The sequence below is a fragment of the Coenobita brevimanus genome, chromosome 61 (genome assembly GCF_032717465.1).
Source record: "Coenobita brevimanus isolate Jiangsu-jjx chromosome 61, ASM3271746v2, whole genome shotgun sequence".
In the NCBI taxonomy this organism is placed as follows: domain Eukaryota; kingdom Metazoa; phylum Arthropoda; class Malacostraca; order Decapoda; family Coenobitidae; genus Coenobita; species Coenobita brevimanus.
The window spans coordinates 28,537,135-28,550,051 of NC_137014.1; the positions used below are offsets into that span (position 1 = coordinate 28,537,135).

Genomic DNA, 12,917 nt, shown 5'->3' on the forward strand with positions numbered 1-12,917 from the left:
TGTAGACCTACCTTGTTCTGTCATTGGGTGATAAAAAGAGATCGGGATGATGATGACAGTGATGAACAAAAATGATTACTTGTTTGCTGGTGATGGGATTGCAGATTGAGGAATGATAGTAAAGTCTTATAGTTTTCAAACATGAGATTGAAGTACAGGTATTTTATTAGTTTGTATGTCTCAAGGTTTGCATACATTCTGAGACATTGTGAAGTGTGCGTGTGCATCTGAATATTGTTTTTGTACATGTGTATTTACCTGGTATTTGTCAGGTTTTAGTATACAAGCATTTAACTAAGTCCACCTGGTCCTGTCTCTAGATTATAGTTTTACCCAGTCTGGTTTTAAAGAGATGGATTTTCTTTGCTCACACCACTAGCCTTGTAGGGTATTTCAAGTATCAATACCTCTGTTTGGGAAGCTAAATTTTTGGACAGCTTAAAGACATCTGTTTTCCTTATTGAAAATTCATGTCCTTTGATTCTTCCATCATTTATCACCAAAAATATCTGTCAATCCATTCCAATCCCTTTATGCTTTAGGATTCAAGGGAACCTCTGTGGCGTGCAAAATAAGATGCCAATTTTCAAAGCTTCTAGTATTCCAATTCTTTTCTTACAGATTGATAGAGAATGTAATCAAGATTTGTTCTTAAATATTTAGGTTATTATGTGCTATAGTTTAGGTACTATAGATATCTTACAGTGCTATGACACCAGCCATGGCATTAGTCTGAAAAAAAAATTGACATTTTAAATGTATTGGAAACCAATTTTAGGATTTTGAGATCAAAGAGGGTATGCTTTTATATAATAAGTTAAATTAGAAGCCTCCATTTGACTTACAAACGAACAGCTGACCGTAATTCATGCCAAAACGAAATGTAGAAACTATGATTTATGGCTCAGTTCCCATGATGTAAGAAGCAGTCGAACACCGGCCTTTCTGGAATGTAACTCACAGTTCTCAGGTTAAACATCATAATCAAATCTCCTCTCTAGCTCCTTTCGTCTGTGCTTGTGTGCATTTGAAAAGTTTGGAGGTTTACAGAAGGTTTAACAATGGCAGGGCCCTCGTACTGAATTAGATAGACATCATATGGAGTGTGTAGATTTGAAGTGGAGGTTTATTTGGCACTGCCTGAGCTATGATTCACACTCAGTGGATTATTAAGAATAAATTAAAAAGCCATAAATGTGGTAGGTTGGTGTAGAGGGGGGTCAGCAGCAGCAGAACTTCAGCGGTGACTCTCAAGACTCTCGAGGCTACACAAGCATCAGTGTGAGAGAACCACTGGCAGCTCTTAAGGCTCAGTCTCAGGTGTCAGGTCCCTCCACGCAACCATCCACCACTCCACATGCATTGGAAGGGGAAGGGTATGTATGCCTAGATGTTCGTACTGTATATTTTCAAGTATGTGGGTATGTACTCTTATTCACTCTTACACATATTCTTTTATTCTTTTGTCTCTAACACACTCCTCACATAATGTCTCATGGAGGGTAGGATTCACACACGGTCCTCACTTGCCCACTGCTGTAGGATATGTACTCATAATTCGCTATCACACACATACTGTGTGATGCACTGTATATATTATAATTCAGTTATAAATAACTACGTTATGCATGCACTGTTAACATGCATTTTAGTGCAGGGTATGTACTCTCATCCATTCCCATCCTCTAGTGCAGGTTGGATGATGATAATGACCTCATACATGCACACCCTGGCATAGTATCTAGTGCAGGGTGTGTATTAACCCATAAACTGCTTCATTGGAAAATCACAACTATCCCATGGTGCGCAGAAAACATTGTTTTTTTTTAATGATGTCAGAAAGCAGCTTTACCTCCTTGATATGAAAGAGAGCAAGTTTGAGTTTTTGTATGTATAATACAAACTCAGTATCTCAAAGATTTTAGTCATTTTTATTCAGTTTAGTTCAAAGGTAATTTTCTGACAACAAAGAAAAAAAATCCATCACAGGCACATTTTACCTTGGCAAATATGAAAGATTTTGTTTTAGAGTGTATATATGCCAGTGCCAAGTTTTAGATCAATTTCTTCGATCATGTAGTCAGGGGATTTCAAGATTCGAATGTAAAGATTCAAATTTTGAGAGGGATCATGAAAACGTACAGCATGAACAGGTGGGGAAAGATTAGTGGCAAGAATGACTGAAAAAAAGCTCCAGATGCTATCATATGATCAGTATCAAGTCCTTAGTCAATTGTTGGGCTCAAAGCAGGATGTAGACAGCCCCAACTCATGTCATGTAAGTTAAAGTCACCCACTGGGCAATTAATGATGTCTCAAATCTCACATTATTAGCCAGTCTTTGCTAGTGCAGGATATGTACAGTCGGCATCAGAAGTCCTGTTGCCTGACCTGCTTCTTTCTTCATAAACATTAAAAATCAGAGTGGTGAACCCACAGCGACCAACACTGATGACTTTATTTAGCCTCATATCAATGTTGTCATTGTTGTTTGTAGAGGGTTTACCACACCCATTTTGGAAGTCCATGGAGAGAGAAACAGGAGAGACGACAAGACATTTTACACCTTCAGTACCTTTACCACTCACACACTTTCGAGAAACTGTTTGTGCACTGTGTAAGTCATGCACACACACTTTCACATACTGTCTGGTACAGCGTATATAGCTAATCCAAGGCACTCACACACTCCTTGTACACACAAATCACTCATAGACACTCTTACATTCTGTCTAGGGTTAGGGATGTACTCAAAACCACTTACACTCATTCTCTAGTGCAGGGGATGTGCTCTAAGCTTCTCACACATATTTAGTCTTTTCACATGTCCTCTCAATATTTCTCTTGTACTGTACAAGTCATGCACTTTATGCTACACACAGTATAATCTTTAATGCATACTCTCACATGCTATCTGTACAGGGAATGCACTTTATGCCACTCATATGCATTCTCTAGTCTCTTATACACACTCTGAAGGAAATGCACCTTATGCCACTCACACACTCAGATCTCTCATATTATTCCACACACTTTTGTAGAGGGTATGTACTTTATGCCTCTCACATGCTTCCTAGCTCTGCTTTGTTTTGCAGAGCTTGTGGACCATTTCAGAGTAAGTGCTGTACAGAAAGTCCTTCATTATAAGTTGCCATTTTTGACATCTTTTTTTCTAAATAATTTACAGTAAATTGCTTCATCTTCAGTGTCTTTGTTACATTTATATAGACAATCCATTGACCATGCTACCATATGCATCTTTCACTTGATGGTACCTGTCTGTGTGTCATGATCTTGAGTCATTTCCCTGCTCAGTTGCTGACTATAAAACGTAGTTTTAAATTTCCCCAACCTTACAGTATCATGTATGTGGAGAAAGGTGTGATAATTTTGGAACATATCATTGGCTTATAATGAGTGCTGGCTGTACAGTACAACAAAAGTAACTACCATGGATCTGCTTATACAAAAAATTCCCCTAGCATTGGTCACATTTATTTGCCCCTGCTTATCCAAATTATGTTTATATATCTATCTGTCTGTCTATATATATATATATATATATATATATATATATATATATATATATATATATATATATATTAGGGTGACCCAAAAAAACAAAATAGAAACTGTTCACTTCCACAAGGCTATATATGTTCCTTATCATCATTGAAGGCACTATGAAAATTTTTATCAAATGCACAACTTTTAGAGGTCACTTCCGTTGCTGTAATTCCGAAAAAAACTGAAAACATCATTGACAGATTTTCAACAAAAAACGAAATGTGTATTTTCAGCGTTCCCAAACGTAGACTTTCTTTATTTGAATGCTAAAAGAACAGTTAAAACACTAAGTATAGGAATAATGCATCACTATATCTTCATCAAAGCAGCTTTTGTCGGAATTGGCAGTCTTTTCCAGTGGTCAGCGATGAGCTGCAGTATGTACTGATTTTGAGTCTCATTTCTTGTCAGGACATTGTTGTACAACAGGGTGGGAGCTACACCTCTCTCAGCACAGTCGTTGACAACCTTCAGATATTTGCACTTAGCCAGAAGCGACATATACCTGGGGTCTGACAGCCAAAGGTTGAGTGATTTCATCATGAATGCCATGGCATCATTTTGTCTTTTCACAGAGTATAGGTTGAAGAACTTCAATGAACGTCTGGTGATGAAGTTGCCAGTGAGGCACAATGGTTGAACACATCACCATCGAAACGTAGTGCCAGTTCCGACGAGGAGGATGGTCAAGGTTTTCCGCCATAGCTGCTTTAGTGGCGTCGTCAACACGATGATAAAATAAAAGTGAGCACCGCCAGATGCTCAGCAAAGTACCACAAATGGCAGCACAATGACTTGGCAGCTGCCTTCACCATAACACAATCGGGGTACTCGTGGAGCAGAGAAATCAGCTTCTTGTCATTGAAGGGGGCCTTCTGTGAATGTGGTGACTCATGACAATAGCACATGTATACGAGCGAGACAAACAGACTTACCTTTGTGACACTAGCTGTCTCCCTCGCCATCAAGTTTATTTGCTTCCTGAATAGAAAAATCTTCAGCGATTATATTACTTTTGCCAACCAGCGCGCATTGTGCACAGCACCTGGAGCACAAGTTGTCTGCTTTTTACCTGGAGAGTATCTCAAGAACATACAAGAGAGCTGTATTAACTCTCTATAATCATCTCTAGGGAGCTGGCTGTTCATGGCCTCAGTCAGGACAAAATTATTTCTTCGTGTAGACCATCGGGCATCCCAACAAACTACTCGTCTCCAGCACGATATAAATTAGTTTTATCCATTCCTGGCCAAAGTTTTTGGAAGTGCTTGAAGATTCCCACTTCATGTCTGCTGCTTTGCCCTTGAGAAACATTGAAGACAGCAGACAGCATCAACTCAGACACATGATGGCTTTTCGATTAGACCGCATGCTCTCGTCTTCAGGCCTGTGTTAGCTGCTGTTGTATAAAAAACAAGCCCTTGACTCATTGGTTTTAGATTCCATTCATCCAGTGTTTTGTTGCATTCATTGCACTGCGCTTTCCCAGTGTTGCAGTTTATCTTGGGAACCCCGAGAAGTTGCTCTGTCTTGCTGCCAGTCACCAAAATGGCAACTCAGTCCAAAGCGGGTTCACTGTTTCCAGCGATATCTGGGAACAATATTCCATCCCAGTGTAGAAGTGGAATGTCTGATGTGAAAGGAGCCCATCGATCAGTTGCTTCTTCTTCGCGAGTGGTAGCTCGTGCTCGCTGTATAGTATTTCGAGACAGTACTGCAGACTCCAGGTTATGACCAAGCTCTTGTGTGACAGTGCCCATGACGAACATGGCTGAACGATTAGGCAGTTTGACACAATCAAGTGCTGCAACTACTTCTTTAGTTACAATGGTTTTCGTAGCCTTATATTGCTGTCTAATTTGTTTGGATGCCGATGGCCCTTGAAATTCATCCACAGACTTTGATGATGAGGAAGGGCTACAGCCTTCATCGTCATTTGAACTGGATGGTACAGTCATTTCCATCTGCTGTCCAGTGAGCTTGCATTTTTCTTTTCGAACATTGGATTGATCACTTCTGTGCCACTTACGAGCCTCCTTGTGTGCCAAGATTCTGTCCACTCCAGACATACTCCCGCTGAATAGATTCTCTTGCCGTAATTGCAGGAACTGCTTATCCTCTTTGTTTTTCATAGTGAGTTGAGCGTCCTTTCAAGAAATATCAGACAGTTTTGTGAGTTTTTTCTTGAAGTTTTGCTCTTTGACCCGGTACCCTGGTTTTGGTAATGATCTGTTGTTCGTCAATACAGAGTACTCTTTGTGAAGCTTCTGGAGCTTGCGAATACCCGAGTCTACCCTTTGGGTCGGGATGCTCGCTTTATCCCAGATCACTATTACCTTCTCCATGGTGCTCTTATTGCTGCAACTGATTGTAAGACCATTCTGATGGTGAAACATGAAGTTCCTGAGGACATCGGCATTAGTTGGCAGGTGAGCACCCAATATATCTTTCTCAGGGTTGCCCAGAAGCCATACTTTTGGACAGCTGCTTGTCATAGGCATGGCCTGTGATTGAAACACACTGATAAGCAAGGCTTTGTTATTATTATCGATCTACGTTCTCCCTACATGTCAAGTGGGGTTGGTGGAGGATTAGTGCCCCTCCCTGTAAAACAATTAACTCTAAGCCTTGGCCACCCCGTTTGGGATACATGGCGTCTGGCAATGAATGAATGAATGAATAATACTCATCAGAATATTATTTTGATATACAGTATTAGCATCAATTCACTCCACATATCTGGATACTTGTGGTCATATGCTGGATACAGTAATTATTAAACATTGTGTTCAGTAGTAGGAATATTCCATTATTAATGATTCAGATATTCATCAATAAGTGCCTGGTATGTGGAGCCTACAAACCTGATAAATCAAAGTAACTTTTGGACACACTAGTCATCAAGAGGACACCAATGTATGTCCTATCATGTGAAGAAATAGTAATCCACTGAGTGACTGAGTGACCACTGAGTCATCAACGAGCCCCCCAGTGCACACTGCAACGTGGACATGGTGCTTTTCCGGCCGTGCCGGAGTTTCCATCAGATGGCTGCAGCACACAGCAGTGGTAGATGCATGTTACAGTAAGCATGTCTACGAACTACTTCTCAAGCTTTATTCAATGTTTAGTTCAATAGTTGTCACAGTTTTAAGATAGTTACAGGCAGTTATAAGACATATATTCATTAGACAATTAGACATTTGTGATCAAACATATTATTATCAGGAGCATGTATTTTTCCTCCAGGGAGTGACTTCTAAATATGAGTCGATTTTCTAGATTTTTTGCACGAAGGCATCTTAAGTGATATGGATCGGAAGTAGCCTTGTGGAGAATAATAAGTCTGAAAAAAAAAATAAAATAACTGGTACATTTTTGGGCCACCCTTATATAATATATATATATATATATATATATATATATACTGTATATACTGTATATATATATATATACAGTATATATACTCTATATATATATATATATATATATATATATATATATATATATCCCAACTTCAGTCGAGATAGGCCGGTCCTGCAGTGGATACTCAAACGGCTGATGATGATGATATATACTGTGTATATATATATATATATATATATATATATATATATATAATATCATATTAGAATTTTTTTTGTATTGTTATTTTGTGTTCTGTATATATTATTGATTGAATGAAGCTTCTTCATTTGTTTTTACCATTTTGCTTGTGAAAAAGTTTTTTAGGACTATGGAAAGTTCCACCCTTCCTTTTGATGTTCCACTTGGTCATGAAAGGCTTGTGTTTGCTTAGAAAAACTGCAGAAAAAAATATTGTACAGTATGTTAAGTGGTCACCCAAACCTGTTAACCCCTTCAGTTCAGTGGTGCATTTTACTAGTGAAATATTGCTGTCCTCGAATGCTTTTCTTAACTTAGATCCTGTAATTGCTGTCACAGATGTACGATGGTTTCCTGTGACTTACATATTCTGGAGTGCAGTAACCTAACCACAGGTCCCCCCCACATCCTAAGCAATAAAGGTTGTATATATATATATATATATATATATATATATACAGTATATATATATATATTTACATATGATAGTACTGTATTGTGATCCCTACCCTGACATATGGAAGCGAGGCATTGACCTTGGTAGGGGGGAACAAGTCAAGAGTGAGAGCAGTGGAGATGAGTTACTTGAGAGGATCATCTGGAGTGACACGGAGGGAGAGGTTGACGAATGAAGAAGTGAAGGAACGTTGTGGGGTGGATGTGGATATGGTTAAGAATATTAGGAGATATACACTGAGGTGGTTTGGACATGTGGAGATAATGTAGAATGAAAGACTGACTAAGAGGGTGTACTGTATTTAGGTGAAGTGGAGAGAGGGGAAGACCGAGGATGAGGTGGAGAGATGGAGTTGAGGGGTATATGAGGGAGGGGGGAGTGAGTTGGGGGGAGGGCAGTCAAATGGTGGGTGACAGAGTGACTTGGAGGCATTTTGTCTGTGGCCACCATTTGTGGGATTAGGATGTCGGGCTATATATATATATACTGTATATATATATATATATATATATATATATATATATATATATATATATATATATATATACCCACACACACACACACACACACACACACACTACAGCAACACGGGGAAAGTGTACATACTCTGTAAGTACATACTCTATTCTTTTAGTATTGCAAAATGGATACATACTTCAGTAAAACAAATTTGGAAAAGAAAATGGATAAAAGTAAAAAGCAAAATGATGATTTCTACCAAGAACTGGTTGAAGTGGAGACTCACAACAGACTGGTTGAACGTGTACACAAACTAGAAATGACTTTCAAAAATGTAATTGATGAAATAAAGAAGCAAATGCACTTGCAAAAGGAAGAGATAGAAAATCTAGGAAGGGAGGCCAATAAGAAAGACACAACCATCAGTGAACTAACAGTGGAATTGAGTACGCTTAGGAAGAAAGTGAGTGAAATGGGAAGTACAGTAGTCAATCACGAGAGTGTTATGGAAGAGTTCAAAAATGACACAGAGACAATTAGGCAACCAAGCAGTCTCATGGACCAGAGCAGTGATATTGAGGAGAAGATAACACAGGTGAATGAAGTTGTGCAAAGCTACAAAAATGATGTAGAAACCACGTATGCTGAAATGGTGAAAGTAAAGAAAGACTTAGAAACAAGGGTGGAGGAAAAAAGCATTAAAAAGGAAGTGAAAAGAATAATCCAAAACAATCCAAAGTTAGTCAGAGATTCAGTAGAGATAAACAAATCTATAGTAATCACTGGTATAGAAGAGGAAGAAGTTAAAAACAAGATCACAAGAGACAAAAAGGAGATGGCAAATGTAATGAGCTTACTGAAAGAAGTATCAGAGGAAATCTGTAGTAAAGACATAGAGGAACACAAAAGGTTAGGGAAATACGAGAAAAGCAAGACAAGACCTCTAAAGGTGACTTTCCAGAGTGTAAACACTGTGGAAGAGATACTAAAAAATGCAAAGAATCTGTTGGAAAAAGAGGAGTTCAAAAATGTATGGATAAAAAGATGCCTAACACAAGAGGAACTGGAATTACTGAAAGAGAAAAGGGAGGAAGCAAAAACAAAAAATGAGGGAAGATCAGAAGAGGAGAAGAAGAAATTTTTTTTACAAACTAATAGGATTACAGGTACGAAAGTGGTACACAAACAGGATGGAATAAAAAGGAGGAAGGTAGTAGAACCTTGTCATGACATATATATAAACCAGATGATTAAGTTGATGTACTCAAGTGTGGATGGAATGGTATCTAAATTACTAGAGATGAATGATTATGTCAGAGAAAATGAACCACAAATAATATGCTTAACTGAAACAAAATTAACACCAAGGATATCCAATGACATACTAAACTTAGAGGAATACAATATATGGAGAAGAGACAGAAATTTAAAAAAAGGAGGAGGAATTATAATATTAACTAAGAAAAATCTAAAAGTCAATGAAATAAAACTAGATATACCATCACAAGTAGAACTGATTGCCGTAGAGATCGACACATCTGAAGGTAAAGTAATTGTAGCCAATTTGTACATGCCACCCAGATCAAACACATGGGAAAGAGACGAATATGAGGACCTGGCAGAGAGTACACTTCAGAGTATAAGATCATTACTACATATAATGGAAGAGAAATCGGAAAGAATTATACTAACTGGGGACTTCAATACATATATAAATTGGACTACTCTGGATATAAATAGCCAAGAAGGCTGTTGGGACCAAAAGCTCCTGGATCTCGTACAAGAGTTTTTCTTAACGCAACATGTGAGGGAAACCACCAGAAAAAGAGGACTTGATGTACCTTCAGTGCTAGATCTAATATTTACTAGGCAAGAAAATGATATTGACAGTTTAATATATCACTCTCCACTCGGCAAAAGCGATCATGCAGTACTAAATTATAACTTCAGGATAGCATATGACATAGTAAACAGCAATGACAGTTACAAAAAGAGCCTAAACTATAAAAAGGGAAATTATCAAGACCTAAAGAAGTATTTCTTAGTTGATTGCGAAAATGAGCTTAGAGGACAAGATTTAAATGCTGTATATAAAAAATTTTGTGAATTTTATGAAATAGGAGTCCAGAAGTACATCCCACAGCACAAAGAAGCAGATAAGAAAATACAGAAATGGTTCAATACAGAATGTAAGAAATCAAAAGAAAGAAGAGATTTGTTGTGGAATAGTTACAGAAGACACAATAGTGAAAGGGCGTATAATAATTACAAACAGGCAAGAAACGACTATACAAGAATAAGGAGGGAAGCCCAAACACAGTTTGAGGAGGATATAATAAATAAAAGTAGTGATCAACCAAAGCTGTTTTACAGCTATATCAGAAACAAAAGTAAAAGATATAATACAATCCATTACGGACGAGGGAATCACTTATACACAAGAGAAAGATATTTGTGAAGCACTAAATAAGAATTTCCAATTAGTTTTTACAGAAGAAAAAAATTTTGAGAGGGACTTTGTGGAACACGCATGTCCACTCATACTACCAGATATACAAATAGCAGAAAAAGTAATACAGGAGGAGTTAAGTAGATTAGACAGAGGAAAAGCAAGTGGTCCTGATGAAATTTCATGTTGGGTATTACAAGAATGTGCAAAGGAGTTAAGTAAACCATTATTTTTAATTTGCAAGAAATCCTTGAGTCAAGGTAAACTACCTGATATTTGGAAAAAAGCAAATATTGTCCCCTTATTCAAGAAAGGAAATAGACAAAATCCACACAACTACCGACCAGTATCACTGACCAGTGTTGTAAGCAAGATATTAGAAAAACTTATAAGAAAAGCTTGGGTAAATCATTTAGAAGAACACAGTATGATAACAGAAAGACAGTTTGGTTTCAGAAAAGGAAAATCATGTGTTACTAATCTGTTGAGCTACTATGACAGAGTAACAAACACAATACAGGAAAGAGAAGGATGGGTGGACAGTATCTATTTAGATTTCAAGAAAGCTTTTGACACAGTACCACACCAAAGACTTTTATGGAAACTGTACCATCAAGGAGGAATTCGAGGCAAACTGTTTTGTTGGATGCAAGACTTTCTCATAAAAAGAGAAATGAGGACAGTACTAAGAGGAAACTACTCATCATGGAAAGAAATGACTAGTGGAGTACCACAGGGTTCAGTGCTGGCACTAATCATGTTTTTAGTGTATATAAATGATATAAACAGTAACACTGGAAATGAGAGCTATCTGAATATGTTTGCAGATGATGCAAGAATACAAAGGAGAATTACTAACATAGACTTTTGTAAAGAGCTACAAGAAGAATTAAATAAACTTCATGAATGGAGTAGTACATGGCAAATGGAATTCAATGTGGACAAGTGTCATGTAATCAAGTTTGGTAAAAGTGGAAAAAGACCTGATTGGGATTATAAGTTAGGAAATAAAACCCTATGCACATTTGAAAGAGAGAAAGACCAAGGTGTGATTATCAATAACAGACTATCTCCGGCTGACCACATCAGCGAGAAGGTACGGAACATGTATACACTGCTTGCAAATATGAGAATAGCATTCACATACATAAATGAAGACATGCTAAGAAGGATAATAACATCATTTATTAGACCAACCCTGGAATATGCATCAGTAGTCTGGAGTCCTCATCTCAAAAAGCATATAGACAAGATTGAAAAAGTTCAAAGGGCCGCTACAAGATGGATACCAAGCTTAAGGGACCTGAGCTACGAAGAAAGGCTAAATAAACTGGAACTACCAACACTACAGGAGAGAAGGAAAAGAGGTGACATGATAATGCTATATAAGTGCATATCAGGAAAGGAGAAAATAGACATAAATGATTACTTAACATATGGAGAAGCATCAGCAAGAGGACACTGCAAAAAACTGCATAAGAAGAGAGGTGATAAAGACGTAAGGAAATTCAGTTTCCCAAACAGAGCAATTGATCAATGGAATGCACTACCGATTGAAATAGTGTGTGCCAAAACAATTCACAAATTGAAGGATATGTACGATAAATATGGTTTAAGACATGGGACAGTACGAGCTTGACTCATTCCTGTAAAGATACAATTAGGTAAGAATAGACACACACACACACAAAGTGCTACCCAAAAGTTCCAGTAATTTGAGTATTGTATGAAGATAAGTTACCCTACCTCCTAGTATTTAAGATATTCATGGAAGAGATAGGCGCAGCGTGTGAGGCGGTTTGTGGAGTGAGGAGGAGATGCAAGGGTGTGCAAGGGACAGCATGGTGGAATGATGAGGTGAAACGAGCTGTGGAACAAAAGAAGAAGGCATATGGTGAATGGTTGGCGAGTAGAGGTAGGGGAGAAGATGAGAGAGAGAAGAGAGAGGTATATGTGAGCAGGAGAAGGGAGGTTAAGAGACTGGTGAAGGAGAGTAAGAAGAAAGTGGATGAAGAGTTTGGGAGGAATCTGAGTGTGAAATGGAGGGAGAGTAAGAAATTGTTTTGGAAGGAGGTAAAGAAAGTAAGGCAGTGTGAAAGGGGAAATAGTAGGGGAGTGAAAGATAGGAATAATAGATTGTTGGTGGAGAAGAGAGAGAAATTGAGGAGATGGAAGGAGCACTTTGAGGATTTGTTGAATGTAGAGAGTGAGAGCAGTGTGAGTATAAGTGGTTGGGGAATGGCTGGGAGAAGAAGAGATGAGAGGAGGGAGGAAGAGATCAGTAGGTCAGAAGTAGTGGAAGCGATGAAGAAGATTAAGCTGGGAAAGGCCCCAGGAATTGATGGAGTGTGTGGTGAAATGCTTAGGTATGGGGGTGAG

The 12,917-nt window shown here is 38.1% G+C and overlaps 1 protein-coding gene across 1 annotated transcript in view; it reads left to right on the forward strand.

The window, feature by feature from the left end:
- Positions 1-12,917, forward strand: part of LOC145403727 (uncharacterized) — a 307,526-nt gene that overhangs the window by 133,653 nt on the left and 160,956 nt on the right. Inside the window, exon 8 of the mRNA XM_080275407.1 lies at positions 1,204-1,376. Coding sequence (XP_080131533.1) covers positions 1,204-1,376 — 173 coding nt within the window. The remainder of the gene's footprint in view (positions 1-1,203; positions 1,377-12,917) is intronic.